The following is a 24,135-nucleotide window of genomic DNA, read 5'->3' on the forward strand; positions in this document are numbered from 1 at the left end:
AATGTTATTCTAAGCAGTTGTTACTGTTAGGAAAGTTTTATTTACTTGGAGGCACACTTGACAAATTATTAGATGACCAGTACTAGGAAGTTGAAAGATAATTGGGCTATTGCCAGCCTAAAATACATTTTTCTAAATATCACTTTCTTTGTCTCGATACAGGTATTAAATTAAAGGTTCTTTTTACCTCTTTCCTGGTGTCATGATTTCTAACTTTTTGACATTTAGGCAATGTAGAAAATTAGTTTAAATTGAAAAAATAACGTTGAGTTTCTGTCATTGTCACACGAACCCATGAACTGGAGAATAAAAATAAATAAATACATCTAGTATCTTAAGCTGGTACAGAAGTACTACCCTTCATATGTTGTAAATAATTTCCTTTTTTTTCCCGTTGGCCTGCACCTATCCTGTGATTACAGTGGGAGAGACAGAGACACAAAGAATTTAGCAGAGGCAAAAATGTTCTAGCTGTGGCTCCACTTGTGTCGAGGTTTGTATGATAAAAAACCATTTATTCTTGACTGCAGAATTAAAAAGTAGTTTTACCTAATTTTTCAGATACCCTTTATGACATCTGAACTATCATACTGCCTAAACTTTTTTTTTAAAAAATCTGCATTGTATATCACTAATACATCATACTCAGATTCAGTCTGTCAAAATGGAATAAGAAATACTGTGTATTGTATTAGCGTTCCTCTTCTGTATTTTACAGTATAAGCTTCTCAAATAAATACCTTTCATCGAAATCTCTTTATTCCCCCAGAATTGCTTTATGCATCTTCACAGTATCTGAAAACTCCTAAGCAGTGGCTCGTCACACACAGCTGCTCCACTCGCTCCTTCTGGACTCCCGGGGAAGATGACCCCTGCCTCTTCCTCCCAGTCTCATTTTAAGCAGGCAGGGTCTCTCAGTCATGCTAGGCATCTCATTTCAGTAATGATCTTAACCTTATGCCATAGGTCACAGTGTCATAAAAGCACATACAAAGAAAAGGAAGTTTTCCCTGCAGCCATGTTGCACTTAGCTCTCTTATTGCAGAAATAAACCATCACGCGAGAGTTAGCTGACACCATCATGAAATATCAACCTAAATTAAAGGGATGGCTGTTAAATAGGGACTGGTGCAGACATCCTGCTTATATCTACATCTCTCCTTCCTACCACCCGTGTAATTTTTCCTTGAGCTCCTCATCAGTAGCAGAGGACGTTCAAGAGGACATGAGAAGTCTCTGGCCCCCACAAAATGGACTAAATAAATGAATACCACCTCCTGTCCAGCCCCGGAAGAGAAGAAAACCTGTTCATGGGAAGAAGAAAACACTTTGAAGATTTTGCTAATTCTCTCGCCTCACTAACCGTCCGGTGTGACAGAGCACCTGTGTGTCACCTTTACTTGGGTCATCACACATCCTGCACATGCTGCGATAGAGGCAAAGGGTTCCTCTGTCACAGACCAAGTAGGGGTCTCCAATTTTTCTTTTCGGGCTCCTCTTTTTATTCGCTCTAAACTACCACAACTCACTCTACTGAAACACAGATGAAATTTTCACAGGCTGTCTCACAGTAAGAAAGCTGACACAAAGGTATCACATGTTTTACCCACAGTATTGCCTTTTCATCCACAGGAGAATCGAGTCCCCATCCTCTGTAAACTAAAAGTAATGTGTCGTGTCACACCTTCCTCCACCCCTTTCCAAGCTGCATAAAGGTCAGGTAGAGCAATCGCTGTGGCACACGGCCGGAGGAGCCTCAGAAGACTCTGGATGATGTCAGAATGGCTGAATCCCTTGGCAAAAGCTCACAGACTGAATTTAAAGTGCTAAATGAGAGTTTGGGATGATACACCACTTTCCCCTGTGTCCTAATGCAGTCTGTCCCATAACCCTGGTGAAAAGACACCGTGACACCCTGGTGACAGACACCACCATGGGCGAAACGCTCATCCAACTATGTTGAGAGTTCTAGTGGCTAATAATTATATTGAAACAGAAAATGCACTGAAATGGCAAGCTACGGAAAAAGTGGGGTAAAATTAAATACAACAGAAATAATAACAATAATCCACAGAATTTACTCTACTTTCATTCATAAACATGACGGTAAATTTATTACCAAATACCCTGTGGATTAGTGTGAAAAATACTCAAGATGACATCTGTAAGGGCATTACTGCTGGTGTCAGCCTTTCAAGGCAAAGTATACTTTCAACCTGGTCTAGTGGGAGGTGTCCCTGCCCATGGCAGGGGGGGTTGGACTAGATGATCTTTAAGGTCCCTTCCAACTCTAACCATTCTGTGATTCTCTAAACATTCTATATGATTAAGGTCTATGTCATTGCAGACTAAAGTCAAGGCAATTTTTTTTAATATAAGGAAACACGCTTGTAGTATATGGATTTTTTAAAAACTATGATTAGGGGGCAGTGGAAAGAAGGAATAAATCAGTACAGACTACAAGATATCTGAAGAGGATATAGCAAAATTTAAAGGCCAAATCTTTCAGTTCACTTCTACTCTAATTCATTTTCTTTGCGGGCAATTGTTGCCATGTATTCAGATGCTGAATGTAATAAAGGGTAGATGTTGGAGAGAATTATTGTATTTCTTATGTATCTTGTTTCAAATCCTGAATTAATTCACCAATAAACATCTAATTAGTATTTCCATCACAGATCTCTGTAAGTATTGGTCTGTAACAAAGCACAATTCAGTGTTTCAAATTCATACAAAGGAGACAAAAGAATTGAAAACAGAAATAATCCAGAAAGTATGGAAGTAGGATCTGATGTTCAGATTTGATGATCCTAATATTTGGATAAATTCACTTGGCTCAGACTTTCAGCTGGCACGACTATAACTCCTTACCAAGGTTTTAATTCTGTTTGCATTTATGCACCTCTACAGCATTTGCAGTGGAAGTCACACTCTCATTCAGTAATTAAATTCAGTAATGAATTCAAGCCTCCTGACCAAAGTACTGTTTTTCTTAGTTACCTTTGCAGATCCCTCAGATGAAGCCCAGAGCACAGGTGGAAACACACAGCCGTAACATGTAAATGATGATATTCATGTCGTAACTGGATATACAAGGGAGAGAAGATAACAGCGAGGTGCTGCCTAATTTGCAAAATTACGTTCATTTGTACAGTCTGTCACACAAATCATCGAGATAAAATGGTACCCAGCAGCTGGCAGATAACATGTGGTACTCTCCTACGTACCACTGTTCTCTCTTCTAAATAGCTGACGCTAGCTGATTGCCAAGGAGCAGCGACTGGCACAGACAGGGATGGCTCTCGGGAGCAACCATGCTTGGCTGCAAAAAGGAGATGGGCACTAGTAGTGACAACACGAGCTGCTCAAACAGGCACACGCGCGTACAGCCTGTGTTTTAAATGCTGCAGGTGCCAGCTGAAGACAACACGACGGCGGCATCGCAGGCCTTATTCCAGAGTACTACTGGGATGAAAGACCTCACTGGGCATGGCCCCAACCAATCTGGTCTGACCACACAGCTGCCCCTGCTTACAGCAGGAGGGTGGACTAGAGACCTCCCAAGGCTGGATCTTGAAAGACCCTACGACAAGATGGTGACAGTATGTCTCATTTTCACCACCTCCTAGTGGGAGCAGCGCCCGGAAAAAAAGCAAGAAGATTGGTAAAATTGTACTAATGCAGTAGGAGAATAGCCGTAGCCCTTCTCAGCTCATATCTCCACACTTAATCTCTGCAGATTAAAAAAACAAAGTGCAAACACACACAAAAGTCAGGCATACAGTGCTACAGTTCATAAAATACTAGCTTTAAAGTGCCATTAATTTATAACTTTTAGATACTTTCCTTCACCCCAAAGCAGACCAAGAGGCAGTGCTCTGCAAACACACTTCCTCTGGTTCAATGTCTTTTCCTTCTGACACAGAAATCATCAGTGAAATGGACTAAAAGCAAAGCACAGTGTGAAGAGTCACGTCCCAACCCCGGTGAGGTTCAGCTGCTCTCAGCAGATCTCCGAACATCGCTGGTGCTGTCACCCTGCCCGCAGCCCTGGCCCATACTTGATCCCAGCTCGCTGCCAAACACAAACATCAGCAACACTATTGGCATATTAAGTCAAACGTTAATGCTCAGGGGAGGATCACAGAGGAAATGTTTCTCCTTCTCTAATGACAGGTGGAGATGGAAGCACATTTGCCAGTTCTGTAGGGAGAAGCACAGGCAGTAAAAAGCCCTTCTGGCAGGCTCCAGCCAGCACACATTGTCTTCTAAAGCACACTATTTGGAAGGAAAAATGCTATGTGCTAAAATACACTGATTTAGTGAGAAATCACTAATTACAAAATTCCAAATTTGGAAAAGAGGAAACAAATACTGCCAAAACTAATGCTGTACAGTCACATTTCCCTCTGCTGTGTTTTTGTCCTTCATCCCTGCCCTCTAACCAATTCAACGAACACCCCAAGTAGTCGTCATTCCTTTTAATGAGAGAACCTCACGGTCATCCTCATCTCTTTCCAATTAACGAACTTGTAGTTTCATTGTAGTGTTACATGTTTAATATGCTATTGAACACACACGCCCATATACATTTCCTACAGTTCCACTTTAAGAAAGAATTTCCAAAGTGAATAAAGACTGAACAATACTTTTCTGACATCTTCAAGATAGTTACTATGCTGCAAACTCCTCATTTGCATTTGTCAAATCGCATTACAGGCTCGAAGACTTATTCCTAGAATGCACCTTTAAAACTATGCAGTAAAACTAATCTGTGCTTCTTTGCATGAACAGGGAATTTAGGCTTGTAACTCCCTCCAGTTTTAAAAGCAGTTCTATACACAAGTGCCATTGAATCCAGACAAGAGGAAACCCCCATAAATTATTTGTCCTTGAATTACTAAAATACTTCCAGGGCACCTTAATTTCATATTAAAACATCAAAGAACCCGATTACTCGTTTCTTGAGTGTAACACAGTGCTTTTAAAATAGTTTCAGAAATGTCCTTGGTACACTTAAGTCATCAAAGACCTCAATCTGGGCAGAAAACCTTTTACAGCGATCTGCTATTTGTCATGTAAAAACAGTGACATAATCACTACAAGTCTGAAGTTTTCCAAGTGCTGCAGTAAAAAATACCCATGGCTAACAAACTACTACTGGCTGTCCAAAACAAGTATCTAAGCAATTATTCATTTATCCGATGTAAAACCAGCAATTTCCACTCAAACCCTGGATGCTTTAAAGGGCAAAACCAAAAAGCTCAAAAAAAGGTGCAGCTAGGAAGACGAGCAGCCTTGATAGGCAGATCAAAAAAAAAAAAAAAAATGCTGCTAGGAATTTGCTCTGCATTGAATCAATACATCGAGCATAGATCCTAATTTCAGCCTTTAAGGAGGCAGCTTGCATGATTCAAGGTTAAAAGTTCATTATTAATTTTTAAGCCTGTCACACCAAACAGGCAAATATTCTGATAAGGAGGGGATATAAGCATTAGATCTACAACAGATGATGAGATGTGCTTATAATTATGAAGCTATTCTCATTTGTATTACCCTTGTAAAGCTTAAGAGCCATGTCTGAGTTTGTCCTTATAGGCGTCTTTAACACAATGCTATGCGTGACATGTTCCTTGGGTTTGGATATGATTTTCTTCGGTAACTAATTTAAACAAAAGTTTAAAAAGCTGATCGGTATGAACTTCAGAATGAGAGCTTTATCACACACACACAATGAAGTTGCCTCTGAACAGAGGAGAAAAAGAAACGCTGTGCTCTGCCTGCATATTCACATGCAAAGTAACAACTCCCCTTCCCCACTGACTACCACGTTGACATCATGCAGCATCTGCCTTCGACTTTTTGCATATGCATTCAAAAGACACACCTCAGAAAATAAAACGACAGTTTTAAAATCAAAATAACCGTTTTGTTACTTACAGCATTTGATAAAATGGTAATGAGACATTCTTTCATCTCAGGCTGTAGTCTTGCTACAGGTTTCGGCATTCTCTTCTGCTACAACTGTCGTGTCCAGAAAATGCATTATTTAGAGCCCTTCCTCAGGTATCCAGTATACCTCAGAATACATTATTTAACGTAGTTTCTGTTCCAGGATCTTGCAGAGGCTTCCAAGTCATCCTCACCCGACTGCCAGAGTTATGGTAAACCTCTGTGCGTCTTGAACCATGACTACTGCACGTGCTATTGTAGCACAATTGATTGACACCGCTCCTAATCCCACATCCCCAGGAATAGAAAGATTTAATTGGTGTGCACTTGCAGCCACATTCTTCCAGCACTGAGGTGTGCTGCTGCACTGCGGCTCTCACAGTCCTGCCAGTTAATGGCTTTTCAATAGCTTTCAAATGGCAGCAAACTAAGCTTGATGAGTGGGCTCGAATGAAATAGCGGAACAAGGGATCCGAAATTTTATTTGTGCATGTTGTCCGTGTGCCAACTGTGACCAGATTCTTAGCTGGTACTAAAACAGGATTATTTTTAGTTGCCACCAGTTGCTGTGTGAATAGGAAATTGATACAGGTTGCCAAAAATAACCACCTTTTAGCATCACAGATCATTTTTCAGTTTGTTGTAAGGTAAAAATCAGGATAGAGCTCACAGCCATGTTCACACTCTCCTGGTTTATGCACGGGTTCATTGAAATTGAGCTAAGAAACATGCTTGTGTGTACATTCCTTGATATGTTCTTGTTTTGTCATTTCTTTGTACTGCATTGCATCTTTTTCACAGATGGAATATTTGTGTCAGAAGAAAGAAACTGCAAGCTCTGCACGGTTTATAACATGATTATGTGTGTGTTATCTAATGATATTTTAATCACTGATTGTAAGATGAAATGCCTAAGGAAATGTAGCACTAAGAACAAGTCCATACAATTATTTATCAGACCACGGAATAAATCAATGTATACTGACGCGTTACCCGGTTTCAGATTAAGGGCACACAAAAGGCAGACCTGCATTGTATTTTAAACACCCAGGCTGCATCACCCTCTAAGCACAATCCCTGCAGTACTTTTCCAAGAACGGTCAGTCACCCAGGCATTTGGTTACTACTTCTTCCGGAAACCTGCAGCAGAACTACAGTAAAATATTTTTATAAAATCAAATAATAATTTAAGATAACTGTGCTCAGAGATTTACATTTGCTTACCATGTGCCATGCTTACCACAGCCATCACTTCACTGAGAGCTCTTGGAAAGGGAAACTGATAGCCCGGCCATACTTAAATCTTTTATTCCTCTGAAAGGTTCTTACCTACTATTTTGTATACATACCATTTTTAACAGCTACAAAGTGTTAAAGGGACTACAAAGGGAAAAGGGTCTCACTCATTAGTGAGGATTACTAATTCAGATTCTATTAACTATTCTGCAAAGTTCCCACAAGAACGGAAAGATGTATATTCAGAGGCTTCCAGTGATCCATTAGCAAAACCCTTAGGTGAAATCTCTCAGCTCCTAAGAGCCACATATTTCAAATCTGGTTTTAGGTATAATATGCACAACAATAGGTTTGCAGAACTAATTAGTTAGGTAGTGGGTTTTTTTCCTGAAAACATCATTTTTCAAAAGAAAGAGAAAAAAAATATCAAGAAATAACCAGGGAAATAAGGATAAACTATATAAAACACAATACAGTAATTACATTACCATGGAAACTTTTTACTGGAAAGCTCAGAAGTCCAAAGTAATTAAATCTATCCAGACTTTCTTTCACACCTATACTACACCAGACCATTTTGGGCCATATGGCTTATAAAATAAACATACACAGTGTTTTAAGAGGCAATGTTAGTCATAGTTCATGAGCAAGTGTCAAGTAATCTGACAAAAAGCCCTTTGAGCAATACTTTTTGGCGGAGACATTCCTGACAGGTTCATCTCTGGTGGTACTGTCAGGCAGATAAGACTGCCGTGTCCAATAACATCACACTTCCACCAACCACGCTGGCTAAAACTGGGAGGACTCTCATTAAACACTGGTGTACAGGAGCAATGGACAAAGGATGATTTTCTGAAGACAGAGCTAAAAGGAAAACGTAACATTTCTGATTTTGGCTTGAACAAAATGTAGAGAAAAAAAGTATTTGGGTCTGTCTCATTTCAGATCGTAATATATGTGTTTATCTGTTGAATTGCCATAGTGAAAATTTAGGATGGTGGAACTTGGTAACATTTATGTGATGGGTTAGACTGCGTACTCTACCCTGCAAGCAACGGGAAAGAATTCAACAAGGCCAAGTGCGAGGTCCTGCACTTGGGTTGGGGCAACCCCCAGTATCAATACAGGCTGGGAGATGAAGGGATTGAGAGAAGCCCTGCCCAGAACAACCTGGGGGTACTGGTGGATGAAAGGCCCAACTTGAGCCGACAATGTGTGCTTGCAGCCCAGAAAGTCAACCGCATCCTGGGCTGCATCAAAAGAAGCGTGGCCAGAAGGTCGAGGGAGGTGATTCTGCCCCTCTACTCTGCTCTGGTGAGACCCCACCTGGAGTACTGCGTCCAGCTCTGGAGACCTCAGCACAGGAAAAATATGGACCTGTTGGAGCTGGTCCAAAGGAGGGCCATAAAAATGATCAGAGGGATGGAAAAACTCTCCTATGAAGAAAGGCTGAGAGAGTTGGGATTGTTCAGCCTGGAGAAGAGAAGGCTCCGGTGAGACCTTACTGCAGCTTTCCAGTATTTAAGGAAAGATGGGGACAAACTTTTTAGTAGCACCTGTTGCGATAGGAGAAGGGGTAATGTTTTTAAACCAAAAGAGGGTAGATTTAGACTAGATCGAACGAAGAAATTTTTTATTATGAGGGTGGTGAAACACTGGAACAGGTTGCCCAGAGAGGCTGTAGATGCCCCACCCCTGGAAACATTCCAGGTCAGGTTGGACGGGGCTCTGAGCAACCTGATCTAGTTGAAGATGTCCCAGCTCATTGCAGGGGGCTTGGACTAGATGACCCTTAAAGATGTCTTCCAACCCAAACTATTCTATGATTCTGTAGTCCCTTACAGAGAGTATCAAGGTACAGGGCAGCCTCTTGAATGCTGCAAGCCATTCACTTCATGTTTACATCAGACGAACTGGGAACAGAGATGCTGTCTATAGGGTCAACACGTCTTCGACTTCTTCTCTCCTAATATGCCCTAGTCCGTGTAAGCAGGGAAGCAAGTGGGACTGTTTGACAAGGGAGGGTCTGCAAGGCTACGCCGTAACTGGGGCCTTTTAGCTGGATCTTTGGACTGTGCCATTCCATAGGGCGGCATGTACCCAACCACAGCAGGGCACTCTGACCTCCCCTTTCCCAGGAGTCCACGTGCTCAAGTATAAATGACAGCCTGCAGGTGAATGAAAGAAAGGCACCAGCTTTTCAAGAGGTGACACCTGGCAGACGGCTACCTCAAAAGGCCTTTCATTTTAGAATATCACATGTGCTTTTTTTAAAATATAAAATATTTAGTTTTATTACATGGGTAATTATCATTAATGGACTTTGCAAAAGAAGTGAAAGTTTAAATGGAAAGAAACCAGCACTGTATATTGCTGTCAGCAGGAAGTTTCGATGCATTAAATCAGCACAAAAATGAGGAAAGGTCCCAAAGAAAACGGTAAAGGGAATGAAATCGAGAATGAAGAGAAATGACAACAAGGGATAAATGCTAGTGCAGAGACAGGATGGACATTGAGGAGAAGTGTCAGCTAAACTTAAGGCAAAAGGACGCCAGAATAGGAATACCGAAGAGGAAGAAATCTGGTCCACCTGTTGGAAAGACGCATGATTTCCGCTGCAACCTTTTACTAGGTTAGCAAGTAGAGAAAGAACAGCGAGAGAAGAAACTGCAGTACTCATGGTGCTGAATGTCCATGTTATAAACAAGGATTTCAGGTGCAAGAACAAAAAGAAAGATTTAGGTTTCTGAGAGGAGTCCAAAGAAGGGAATATTTTGCTGCCAGTGATTTTACAAAGCAAATTGTACAATTTGCTTATTCACAAGAAAAGGGATATTAGTCCTGTTAGCTATTTTCTCTTGACTGACCTTCAGCAATGAAAAAGGAATTCTGAAGAAAAAAACAAAAGACATAAAAAAGATTTAAAATCCAACCATGTAAAATATGGAAGTATATCTGGACAAGCTCAAAGTGCATTGTAAAACTGCTTTCTCTGAACATTCGGGAACGTAGGCATGTTTTCACTCACAGCCCCACCAGTTTCAAGAGGACTACTCCAGTGTTTTAATCTACAGAGATTAAAATTCTTTGTCATCTCTCCCTGTAGAAAGAAAACAGCCACTTTCATGCTATGTAAAAATCCAACATTCAGTGAAATTACAAATTTTTTAAATAGAATCTTGGAACTCGTCAGCCATCACTATGAGAGCTATTTGTCTTAAGATAAACACTCATTTACAGATTGTCATCTCAGAGTAGACATTGCTTCCACATCTCGATTTCCAAGTCTCAAAGCTTGCCTTAGAAAAAGCACCTATGAAATGTTTCCTGCAACAACCTAACAAACAAAACCACTGCTTAAAATACGGTTTTGCTGCCAAGAACTGACATGCTGTATTGTATTCATGTCCTGTAAATATCTTTTTGCCCTTCCAGTGTCTTCTGGTGTCACAAACAACTGAACAGCTAATATTTTCATCATCTTAGTATTTTATAGTTCACATATATCTGTTAAATTTTGACAGAGAAACGCAGAACTATCTGAAAGAAATTTGCTAATGAGAAAAACACCGTAACTACTGGTTTTAAAAACATGACAGATGCTCCTCGTTTATGCCATCTTCATTCAGTGTAACAAAGCTTGCTATATTCCTTCATATGTTACAATTTCATTGCATTACTTATGGGTTTAAGACTGCAGACAAAAAAAATGGAATGCAGAGTAACATTAACATTTCTCATATATTTTGACAAGTGATACTACTTAGCAATCAATCCTTGGCCATGCTGTCCAGCTGCCAACAAGCCATGCTTCAGATAACATCTGGTAGTTGTACGCTCACCAGGAAGCTAGGGATGAGCCACAGCAGATGTAGATACTTAGCAAGAAGGACTCTATACTAATTTTCTCTACATGAGTCACAGCAGAACAAAACACAGCAGTTTTTCTGAATAAATTTTCAGATGAATTGGCCTGGAAGGTGGATGTGAGGTTTGCTCCATAGATAGCAGCAGCAAACCAAATCTAATCACTCAGTCACTCAGAGTGTGCTCGACACCTAGAGAAGCAGATGACTTTTCCTCTTCTCTGCCTCCAACCTCTGCATTCTTTCCTCCTTTCCCATTTCACTGGAAATGCCTTGTTTTTTTCAGGAAGTAGGCAATCTTCCTCCCATTCTTCTACCACTGGATCAAACCCTTACAGAATAAAAAAAGTGAAAAAATCCTTTTTCTTCTTCTCCCTTTACTGTTATAATGGAATGTATACAGGTGGACTAATCCATAGTTATTTTTAATGGGTTGGAAACAGCAGATTAAAATCACAAGACATTATTACCCAGTACTGATGAAGTTTGCAAAATTACCAGCAGAAATGATGTGCCATTTGAGAGAACTACTTGCTTCCTCCCACACCCAAAATGACCATTTTTAGGCTATGTATATAACCCTCTAGCAGTTCCTTAGTTGAACGAGATGAAGCAGCTTGTTGTGAGAGAGCCCAGAACAGAGTAATAACAAGGACAAACACAAGAAAGAAATCCCAATAGTCTCATATATGGTTGGTCCTATCTTTGGTACTGGTAGTGACTTAACAATGATTTTCTCCATTGCAATCTGTGTATATATATTTTTTAAATTAGATTTCTTATAAGAGTTGATGTGAGGATGTTACAGAGAGGAGCTGCAGAGTTGTTATATGAAAAGCCCCTTATGAGACTGAAAAGAAAATATCAAGACACACGTTAAAATGATAAACAGAAAAACATGACAGCCATCACAACCACCAGACACAAGACAAAACGAAAAAACAATCATGAATTTCCATGTAAAGAGGTATTATATGATCAGATAGATTTTTTTAAAGTTATAATATTCAGGAAAGAAATAGACAAAGATAAGAATTCAGTTCGACATGAAAAGTGTATTTTTATCCTCCTGGTAATTAGCAAATACCACGACTCACTGCATTGTATACATGTTTTGTTGTGTTTTGGTTTGGTTTTTTTCTTTTCTATTTGCTTTGGTAGTTTTAAAACCAGGAGACAAATAATGACCGCACTACAGGTTGGATAAAAAGCCAAGAATAGAACAGGGGAATTTGTGTATCCTTTATTGGGGCAACGTTACTACGACAATGTAAATGTTGAAGTAGAGAAAACTTGTAAGGACGGCAGTAGAAGTTATGATAGAAAGTGTTCCTAATTTAGGAAAAAATAACTTGGACAGCAGAAAAAGCTGAAGTGACAGAATCAGACTCTTCTGGGACTGCAGGACAGCACAGAGGATGGTGTGGCAATTGATAATCTCAGAGAGAACTCTAATAGTAGGTTTTCCAAAGGGAAAAAAAAAAAAAAAGGAGGAATTGATGTCGAAGATTTGTAAGGGGTGGCGAAATGACAGTATTTTAAATTAGCCAATCATGGCATCCTACTTGGATTTGCTAGAGTAAATTTTCACACCAAAAAAAACCCCAAAAAACAACCAAAACCTGAACACTTTCACCATATGTAAGTGCTACAGACCAAGAACAGAAAAAATCTGGGGTCTAAGTTTTAACTGAAATTACAAGATACTGAGGGGGGTTCTGTAAATACAAGATGACTAATGGACAGCTTTTATTGTCCTGACAATTATGATGTACATAATAGTTTCAATGTAAGCACCGTAATCAGAATCGGATATTATTAAATTATATAAAAGACAATCTCAGAAGCAAAGACTAAAATTAGGCAAAAAGAGCTCCCCAAGACCTATTTTATTTTCTGATCTTTCTACTCTTCTTTTTATGTCATACTGAATACAATATTGCTTCTTTTTTGGAGCCTTTCTGCACTCCATTCTTCATGTAATTCAGCACAACTTGTTAATGCACACTTGGCTCCCGTTTTTTTCTGATGAATGAAGCACAGAGCAGAAATGGGTCTTAGGGAGGGAAGGGGTGCAAGTTGTGGAAAAATAACCGTCACTTTTAATAAATTGGCAATGCTGCCATACGTGCACAGTGTAACTACACATAGGTGGGATGGTCACTCTGATTCTCTACCTTCTCCAGTCTCTGATGGCTGTCATCTATTTATTTATTTATTTCCTCTTTTTTCTTCGTCTGCATCAAGACTGACGGAATTCATCATTCTGATCACAGAGACCATGTGAGAGTCTGAACTGATGAGAATGACTATCAAATCAAAGGGTATGATGATAAGAACTTTTGACATGATATAAGATAGCATGATACAGCTTGAAGATGACATGGACTAGCAGAAAAAGTCAGTGAACAAGAGAGAGATGCAGAATTTACTGCACGCAGCATGAACATAATAGAGTTACATCTCATTCTCAAATTAGCAGAGAATAAATAAGGAGCTGACAAGAATGAGGCAGCTGTTAGGGGAAGAAGAGGGGGAATGAGAGAGGTATATAAACAAGCTGGGAAACAGAGGCATGGTAGGATGACTATTAAAAGCACCGACTTACAGGGTGTCCAAGCAACACTGAAAAGCAATGAAACAATATAATTTTAATAAAATTATCCGAGGTCAAATTAAGGGCAGTCAGTGGGGTATAAACAAAGGCAGGCAGAAAGATGGTGGAAAAGAACTTCTCCCACGTGGGCGGTGGGCAGGTCACAGCTGAGAAGTAAGAACGGAAAAAGGGAGGATTCCCCAAACACAGACTGAGAATGGTGTGGAGAGGGCTGAGGATTAATGAATAAACACAGGGTGCCTTCAGAATCAGTTCCTCCAAAGGGACATGAATAGAATATTCAGGTCAGATTTCCATGTTTTGCACAAACACGAAAAATAAAGACAAAATTCCTCAACTCAGCAAGCAGCTGATTTCCACATGAACAAGCAGAGATTAAGGCAGCTTTGTACAGTTACTGCACATACCACTAGAGCAGCAGTAAACGTCAGCACACTATCTAAATTCAGTGAAAATTCAGATAGCTGGAACCCAGTTTCTCTATTTTATAATAATGTATTTCATGTTATATTTCATTCCCCAATGATTCGAAAAGCTGTGGAACCTATTCTTACAGAATAATGCATTTCTTTTCTTACTGGAATGGCTGGCTGTTCATAACAAACAGAAGATTCATTTCTTTGCTCTCAAATGAACACTTACTACTTTCAATCAAACACTGCATTAGAAAAGTAGTTACTATTCTAATATTCTTTTCTTGGAAATATAATAGTAATTACCTATAATTTCAAATAGCAAAGGACACCCTAGAAGGCAACAAAAAAGAAATGCACAAACATAATGGGATAAAACATGTCTATAAAGAAGAATTATCCAGTGGGCTAAATCACGTCATTCCAACCAATTTATACAGCTTTTTTTGTTTTGTTTTGTTTTTTTTTTTTTGCTTTCATTTATAGCAGAGTTTTCCTTGAGAAAGAAAAGAAGTATTCAGCACCTCGCCATACTGGCAGAGGGCAAACTGCATAAGAAGTTATTTCCTTCACCCTTTAGCCAAAATGCATTAAGTTGAAATCTGCAAAGATTGCCACTCAACGCTGTAAATTCTTAGAAGAAGAGAAAGCCACACAAGTTGGCACTGACTATAAACCATTCTTTCTCTTCTCTTAGATTTTAACCTCAAAATCAGCAGGGGTTCTGTCACTGCCTTCAAAGGGAGCAAAGCCGAACCCTTTAAAGTGAATGACCTAAGATTACTTGAAAATGACATAAATGAGCTATCTTGGAAAAAAGAATTAGCAATTATGCATAGCACACCATGACTAATTTGCATAACTTCTTTCAAATGCTCCTGTTGTACTTGATGTTAACTGGAGACTATGCATTTATCCATTTCTCAATAACTTTGTCATTTCAAAACCACTTTTCCTTATCATTACCAACATATTTTTGTCAAATTCAAGGACAACATAGCAGTAGATAACGCTAATTTGACTAGAGAAATTAGTAGGAGTTTTTTCACCAACTCTAGGCCTAATCATAGAATCATTACATTGGAAAAAACCTTTAAGACCATCAAGTCCAATCATTAATCTAACACTGCCAAGTCCACTACTAAACGATGTCCCTAAGCATTCCATCTACATGTCCTTTAAATACCTCCAGGGATGGCGAGTCAACCACTTCCCTGGGCAGCCTCTTCCAATGCTTGACAACACTTTCAGTGAAGAATTTTTTCCTAATATCCAATCTAAAACTCCCCTGGCACAACTTGACACCATTTCCTCTTGTCCTATCGCTTATTTCTTGGGAGAAGAGACCGACCCAACCACCACCTCTCTACAACCTCCTTTCAGGTAGCTGTAGAGAGCAATAAGGGCTCCCCTCAGCCTCCTTTTCTCCAGACTAAACAATCCTAGTTCCCTCAGATGCTCCTCATAAGACTTGTTCTCTAGACCCTTCACCATCTTCGTTGCCCTTCTCTGGACACGCTCCAGCACCTCACCACACACCTTCTTGTAGTGAGGGGCCTAAAACTGAACACAGGACTCGAGGTGGGGCCTCACCAGTGCCAAGTACAGAGGCACGATCACTTCCCTGCTCCTGCTGGCCACGCTATTCCTGATACAGGCCAGGATGCTGTTGGCCTTCTTGACCACCTGGGTACACCGCTGGCTCATATGCAATCTTATGGCCTTGCCTGAAGTCAAGAGTGGAAAAGGGTCAGCACCTTTTACTATCAGTCCTTCTGGGTCTTCCATCTATGTAAATCAAATATTGCATTAGCATAGGTTTTCTGAAACCTATTCCTTGTTCCTTGTTTTAAGAAAAAAAATAATCACATCTGCAAAAAAAGTTTACGTTTGCTGAACCTAATTATAGTGTCTGAAACTAAGATGTATTTAGAGTGTTTGCTAAAGACAGTTTCACATTAGGATGCATTTAATCATCAGAAGCAAATTTCAAAAATGGGCTTTAAACATATGAAAAAAGCTATAAAGGCTTAGCACACAGACATTTCAATAATAATATAGAAAGGTCCTAGGCTTTGTGATATTAAGATTTTATTTTTTTTTGTGTGTGCCTCTAACTTTTTTGTCTTTTTGATTAGGATACCATACATAATACAGAAGTCAAGTTATAGCTGGTTTTCTGTGGTTCAGTCTAAAATGCATAACCGCAGTTAGAATACCTCAAAGTTGGCACAGGTCAGAGAGCGAGTAAACAAGGTCCTTCAAAGACTAACTTAGAAGATCAGATAGCCTATAGGTATCTTCATCTCAGAGTGGTTAAACATCTTTGTATCTGGTCTCAGTGAACAGCTGGTAATGAACTGTGTGCAAAAATCCCACTTACAGGTTGGCATGAAATATGTTGATGAGTTTAAAAGGTGATAGAAAAAGATGACACAGTAGATGCAGACATTTCACAGTGAGACTGAGGGTGACAAGACTGGCAAGAGGGTTTTCCTCACTGAGTTAAGATGCTGATAATAGACCTATGGAGAAAAGCTGACACCTACTCATGTGCCAAAGGGATCCTGTATCCCAGGACATTCAAGACCTACATCCTGGATAAGTGCAATATTAATATATTACGAAGAGGTATAAATATGACTGGGACCCCTGCAGACCTTGGGGGGGGGGGGGGGGAAAGAAGAAAGAAAAAAATATGGGCACTAAAAGGTGGTATTCCTCACCAGGAAGGGTGCAATCTCCCAAATCCGATCTGAGACACAACAAGGGGTAACGGTTTTAAACTGAAAGAGGGGAGATCTAGATTAGATATTAGGAAGAAGTTCTTTACTGTGAGGGTGGTGAGACACTGGAACAGGTTGCCCAGGGAAGTTGTGGCTGCCCCATCCCTGGAGGTGTTCAAGGCCAGGCTGGATGGGGCTTTGAGCAGCCTGGTCTAGTGGGAGGTGTCCCTGCCTATGGCAGGGGGTTGCAACTAGATGGTCTTCATGGTCCCTTCCAACCCAAACCATTTCTATGGCACCATTCTGTGCCATTGACCACAAAGCTCAGGAAATCATCTGTAGCAAGTCACTTGGATAGAAGCGAGGAGGTTTTTCAGATTTCAACTTTTTATCAACAGATTAATAGCTATCTTTGCTTTTGCTGTTGTTTGTTCTTATTGTTTCCTTCTTTTGTATGAATATTTGAAACTATTATCTACTTTCTATACTCTAAACAAACATTTTTATTTACAATTATCTTAAACTACAAGTGATTTCAAGGTAGTTAGCCAACATCAAAGCACTTTACATTAGTAAAAAGGACAGTGATCTTAATACAGGAGGTAAAAGGATTCTGTAGTGAGCATGTAGGTTACCAGTGTAAACGAACATACTGCTACAAGCCATAGCTGTCTGATTGCTTCCTCACGTTATTTCTCAGATGAGCTGGCAGCCCCTGGCTTCCCGGAGATCCTCCACCTGTAAACTGAGAGCCCTGCAGCTCACCAAGATGCTCTCTGAGATATTGTAAATGACAACAATGGTTGGAAAACGGACTGAATAGTTCCAAAATGCTCTCCTTAAAACAGATACGTGAAGGGACAAAGGTGCGCTCGGATTATCTCCGCTATTAAGCAGAGTTACTACCTAATCCTCTGCAACAAGTGATCCACAGCCTACTGCCAGAGTCACAGGGTTGGAAGCTGCCACCCTCATCACAGACCTATTTCTTTCCCTTGATTCTTCACCTTGATATTCACAGAGGTACACAGTGGACAAAGAAACGCTTTCCTCCCCAAAAGCATCTTTTTAAAGTCCAACAACAAACACTGGGGTTTTCAGTTACTCTCTGATTTGAGGCAGTTTGTATTGTATTCTTCTGCCTCTTCTTCATAAGATCACATCCTAGACACTTGACAATATTTTTTTTCCTATTTTATCAGCGGGATGCCCACAAATGGTGCTGGAGAACATTGTCAGCTCTGAGGATGACAGCATCAGAAAACTGAAGGCAAGAGAGAGAGGGCTCTCGAGGTGTACTCCTTCCAGCCCTGCTCTGATGAATACATCCTGAGTTGGTCACGATGGAAGAGAAAGGCAAACCTGCAGCTGTTCGCTCCGTGCCCCCACCAGCTGCCCCAAACATCTCAAGGGTAGAGAAACCAGAGAGAAGGGTGAATGGCTGGCTGACAGCTGTAGGGCTCTCGCGAGCCCATCCATCAGTCCAGTTGGCTCCAGTTGGCCACCTCCCTGTGACTCATAGGCTGGGGCAGCTGCCCTGCGGAGAGCAGAGCCGGGGGAGCATCCCTCAGGTGTTCGCTCAGCCCACCCGCAGGGTCTCCCAACACAGCAGCAGCGTAGCGAGGGCAGGCAGGGAGGTAAAGCAGAAATTCGCAGGCCCTTGGCTCACAGTCCTGCTCTGCGTATTGCAGGCAGGTGACAGCTTATCAGTCCCTGACAATGATGTTTGACAGGAATCTTGCTGTAAGACCTAGGAGCAATCCTCTTCCTTGTTATCAGACGCCTCCTGGGGCAATGACGGGCTGAAACACAGGAGAAGGAAAGGCTGAGCAACCATGAAGAGTGAAGAGCCTTGGTGGGTAAGGAGGGGCAGAGCGGTGCCTGACTGAAATGAGATCAGAGGCGGAGAAGTGCTACAGCTGGGGAGCTGCAGCAAATGAGTGTCTATCCTGGTTGAAAAATAGATTATTTATTTTTTTTTCCTCGCCAATGAAAATTTAAGGGGGAGAAAACCAGGGGTTTGATAACAGTGAGGTGAATATAGCTCTGTTTTGACACGCATTAGCCTGAGACTAAGTCTCCACTTTGACTATTTGCATGATATTCCCTTATACACGGTAATGCACTTTTTCTTGCCAAAGTTTAATTTTCTAAAATGTCTCTTAGAAATCTTCCAGAATCCCTGACCATGATGGCCCCACTCTGATCTTTTACTGGTTTGGTGCCTTTGAGTTGTGTTTTTATTCACATCCCGCTACACTTCTTCGCCAAAAGGAGGAGGCAGATCCTCCCTGTGTGGTTGTGTACCAAGAAGGGCACTTGTGGAATATTCCTGCTGATTAATACGTTAAGTTAATAACATGCTCTTCTTCTAACAATGAGCACCTCCTCAGCTGATTTCCTGTATCTTTTTGGGACTTTTTATAAATATTCATAGAAATAAATTATTCTTCTCAACGAAACTTTAAAACAAAATCTGAGGACAAAATCTCTTGTGTAACTTGCTAAAACAGTAGGTTTGTTGTGCACAACGAGGATTTGCTGGCAAACACACACAGGCTACTGTTTGAATAGGTAATGTCATGGTCCATCTACTGCTCTTGGATGACCCAGTTGTAGTTATCCCCTTGTAGGAATGCCACAAAGAACAGCAGTGTTCGTTTTTATAGAGTATGAAGTATGCAAGAAGAAAATCAGTGTGAGAGCTAGACTATATTCCTTCCAGTTTCTTTTCAGATCTACATCTGAAAGGAGTAACAACCCATCAAGGAAGACAATTTAACTATGTTAATACTGAAGTTTTGAAAGGCAGCACAAAGACTGTCTAACTCTCTATGGCATTGCAGTTCTTTGTTGATAAACTAGGTAAAGAAAGCTTAGTTATTTCAGATGATCCGTGTTATTTAACTGCAGCTGAGAGATGAAGGACAGATGTTTCACAAATAAGATTTACCTATCAAGGGTTGGCAGTAAACTAGACAAATAACTGACACCAAAGTTTCACATGAAAATATTATGAAGGTAGATGTTCACGTTGAGATGTCAAGAAGAGTACTGAAGAACTAACATCACATTATACAGAGACCATATATCATCAACAAGACATTGTCTTCAAGAAGCCGAAAGCAAAAAATTAATAGGGAGCTATTTCTAGCAGACTTGCAAAATCCGTAATGTACGAAATCACAGAAATGGATTCAATCAATGCAAAAATCAAAATTCAAAATCAATGCAAACAGCTAGGGGAATTTACGTGTGGGGACTGCAGTGGGTGCTGCCCGGCTACAATCCTTCTGCCTTGCCCTGTCACCAATGCTGTCGCACGCGTGCAGTCAAGCGCCTGCAGCCTCCGAAGACCGTGGAAGAACGAGTTATGCTGTCACACTGCCAGAGCCTCAGCAGAGCTCTCAAGCTGCCGGTTTTTAAAGCATGACATACTGCTGCAACCTGTCCCATCCTGCTGCCCCGAGAGCCTGCTGAACTGAGAGCCCCATCAGATAGTACATCTCTGCCCTAAAATACAGCACCACAACCTCCCCTTTGGTTCCGCACGCAGGTGCTAACAGCTGCGATCGGTCAACAGAGCAGCTGCCCCACTGATCAGCTCATCTTGCCCCTCATGTTTCAGGCTGGAAAAGGCCATATGTAACATTACCTGAGACATACATACAGCTATGCATGACTACAAGGGACCAGACCGTACGTCTTCCAGTCTTTTCACATCTTTGACCCTGAAGTAAGGGTACAGCCTAAAGGAAGTAATTAATTTCAAGTTTCTGCATAGAGAAAACTGCTGTGTACTGGGTATGGCTCCTCCTGCTGCAGCCATGACCACTTGCTGTAAAATTAACAGTGCCATCAGTGGGAATATACCTCTCTCATTCCACAGTAACCTTAGCCCAAAACATGAAAATCATAAGCACAAGGGCATTACCTGTACATTTGCAGAAAATGAGATGCCAGTCAGCTTCAATAGTATCTTTGAATCTCTGAACAACTTGAACAGATTAACAGAAGCTTTAATTTCCTGAAAACGTACAGGCTATTTAAACATCCAAGTGTTCTCAAGCAAAACCCCTTATGTGTAAAATGAAAGAAAATACCTGTAAAATGTGTAACTTGAGCTTCTGGCTTTATTTTTTCTCCTTTTTTCGGATGAAGAGAAGACGATTACCTGTTTCCAAAGTAATTTTACGACTCCAGCATATGTTCTGTTCCTACAAAATAAATGAACAGCTCTGAGAGTGGATTACTGCAGTCATTACTGCTAACCGTCTCAAATACTGTTTTCTCTGTTAGTGGAAAAATTAAATTGTTTTTAAACACAGAATAGAGATTATTTGGCATGTTCTGTTTTACAGAGGAAGCCCCTTGTGGGACTCCTATTGATAACAGAAGCAATTTTGCTTTCAGTTTATTCGACACTTTCATCTCTGCCGTCGGAGTGTCCTCAGCCTGCTTCACATGCTCTTAACCCTGAGCCACCTATTTCAAGAAACATCGTTCCTTCATTCAGCACCCTCTGCCCCTTTCTCACATGCTTAGTTCCCTTCAGCTCACAAAGCCGAGGAGAAAAATACAAAACTCCATATAAACCAACACATTTGCATTTCATTTCTTTTCACCTCGTGGCTGACACTGCCGACGTCTTTAAACCTGCATAATTTAATTGGAGTTCATGAATTATTGTTATTTGCAGTGGTAAGGAAGGATGTTTTATCTGATGGGACAGAAGTGACTACTGCGTGAACAAAGGAAAGTTTCATAAGCTAAGGCACAGGGCAAAGACGTCAGAGAAAGACTTTTCTACCTGACTAGAAAATCATTAACAGCCTTTTGATAAGAATCGCGAATGATGCCCAAGATAACATTAGGAGAGATCTAAGAAGGAAAGAAAGACATGGAAAAATCTGAGAGTAAAGGAGAAAAAAGCGTACGAGCGAGAACATGCTGCATCAGAACTGCAGGATGAGACCATTAAAGAGAAAGAGGTGTGGCTGCAAAGAAAGACCAGATAGAGACCTTCAGGAAAGAAAAGGCTTTTGAGTAATCCTGCCTACAGTGGGTACAAGTGCTGGGAAAAGATTTTGTACCTCAGATCATTAAACTCAGCCTTTTCAGGATGCCATTTTTGTAAAATCGAAGAGTTCTTTTTAGGTTATTCTGTGTAAGACAATCTTGTTATTAGATCATGGAATAATAACAACAATAATTTTAAAGAAAGGAGAATCTCATATACTGAAAATACACAGGCAATTATTTTATTAGAATATATTATCTTGGAAAGCATGCCTGGAAGTATTATGTACAGTAGACTGGAGTTAGGATAATACAAAATCCAATAAATCATAGCAGCAAATGTAAGGCAAGAATGCTAACACATACTGCAGAGGGAATTAGGTAGATATAGGTTAAGATCTTGTGCATTTTCGTTACAGATGGAATTAATTCTCAGTGTTTGCTCTTACAAAATCAGATCTTTATTTATTTGACTGGTTTTTCAGTCATAGTCTTTTTACAACCAAAGCATTACAGTGGAATGTATATTCAAGAATGTCCTTATTTTATGAGGTCTCTTGTGTGAAATTCCCACTGATATAATTGGAGATCTGGGCGCGTGAGGACAGCAAGGTCAGGCCATGTAATCAAAGGGGCAGAGATATCACCAGGAGACCAGTTGTGTTACCTATTATATTAGATACTTCGTCTTAAAGTGAAAGTTATTTAACTTTTTGGTAAAATAAACAGCAACTCCTACAATGTAACCTTGTGGCTTTTCGAATTTTCAAATAGTCATTTAATTTTAATATATAATTCCTAAAAGCTTGATCCAGTGTCAACTGAAGTGGGATTTTTTTCCACCAACTCTAGGTCTAATCATAGAATCATTTAGGTCAGAAAAGAACTTTAAGCTCAACGAGTTCACCCGTAAATCTACCACTGCCAAGTCCACCACTAAACCACATCCCTCAGCACCACATCTACACGTCTTTTAAATACCTCCAGGGATGGTGACTCAGCCACTTCCTCGGACACCCCTTTATAATGCTTGATAACCTGCTCAGTGAAGAATTGTTTCCTAATATCCAATCTAAACCTCCTCTAGCGCAACTTGAGGCCATTTCCTCTTGTCCTATTGCCTGTCATCTGGGAGATGAGACCAACCCCCACCTCACTACAACCTCCTTTCAGGTAGTTGTAGAGAACGATAAGGTCTCCCCTCAGCCTCCTTTTCTTCAGACTAAACAACCTGGAACCTCCTGGACTGTTTCCTCTCCGCTGTATTAGATTCCCAGCAGATATCTGGTAAGTTGAAGTCCCCTCTGAGAACAAGGGTTAATGATTGTGAAACTTCTCCCAGCTGCTTATAGAACACTTCGTCTGACTCTTCATCCCATCATTGGGTGGTCCGTAACAGACTCCCACCATGGTATCTGCCTTTTTGGCTTTCTTACCCATGAATGCTCAACCCTATCGTCACCATCATTAAGCTCTAGACAATCAAAACACTCCCTAACACACAGGGCTACCCCACCACCTCTCCTTCCTTGACTATCCCTTCTGAAGAGTCCGTAGCCATCCACTGCAGCACTCCAGTTGTGTGAGTCATCTCATCACGCTTCCATGATGGAGATTATATCATGCTTTTCCTGCTACACAGTGGCTTCCAGATCCTCCTGTTTGCTGCCCATGCCGTATGCATTAGTATAAATGCACTTCAGTTGAGCTATTGATCCCACTACCTTTTTTGGGGGGAGAAGCCCTAATTCCTACGGGAGTGTTCTCAGGTGCTTGTGTCGTTTCAAACACATCAATGACCCTTGCATCTTTGCTGGTGCATGGATCTCCATCCCCTACCTCCATTGAGATGGCAGTCTGAAGGACCTTGCTAGCACATCAACCCTCAAACTTTGGCATGCTGCCCCCAGGCTTATCTCTAGCGAGACAAGTTTTATCCCTTTCCCCCTTCAAATCAAGTTTAAAATTCTTTCAATGAGCTCTGATAACTCCTGTGCAAAGATCCTTTTCCCCTTTGAAACAGATGTACCCCGGTACCATTCCATATTCTCTAAATATAGTAATCAAAAAAAAAGTACCCAGAATTCTGATGCCTCATTACAAAGTATACATAAGGCAAAGATTAAGAAACAAGTAAGAACAGATTTCAAATATATCTGCCACAACAAATTAGAATTATAGTGTCTTAAAGTTAATCTCTCTGGCATAGCAAAGACTAAAGAATCACATAGTTGCTCACTGAAACAATAATTTTCTTTGTCAAATATTCATCACTGATGTCGTCTTTCTGAAGTTTGTTTTAAACA

General features: G+C 40.5%; 1 protein-coding gene across 4 annotated transcripts in view; it reads right to left on the reverse strand.

Annotated features, from left to right (window-relative positions):
- The window catches only part of MYO16 (myosin XVI), a 400,883-nt gene that overhangs the window by 315,430 nt on the left and 61,318 nt on the right, over window positions 1-24,135 (reverse strand). For 2 of the 4 annotated variants that reach the window (XM_074561671.1, XM_074561642.1), the window contains exon 1: window positions 5,941-6,230. The exons of 1 other annotated variant lie outside the window; for it this stretch is intronic. In XM_074561671.1, coding sequence (XP_074417772.1) covers window positions 5,941-5,968 — 28 coding nt within the window. In that variant the 5' untranslated portion in view covers window positions 5,969-6,230. Of the gene's footprint in view, window positions 1-5,940; window positions 6,231-20,913; window positions 21,028-24,135 lie in introns of those variants that run through there. One more of the 4 variants, XM_074561661.1, reaches the window with a different exon arrangement.

Source organism: Larus michahellis, chromosome 1 (assembly GCF_964199755.1).
Source record: "Larus michahellis chromosome 1, bLarMic1.1, whole genome shotgun sequence".
NCBI lineage: Eukaryota > Metazoa > Chordata > Aves > Charadriiformes > Laridae > Larus > Larus michahellis.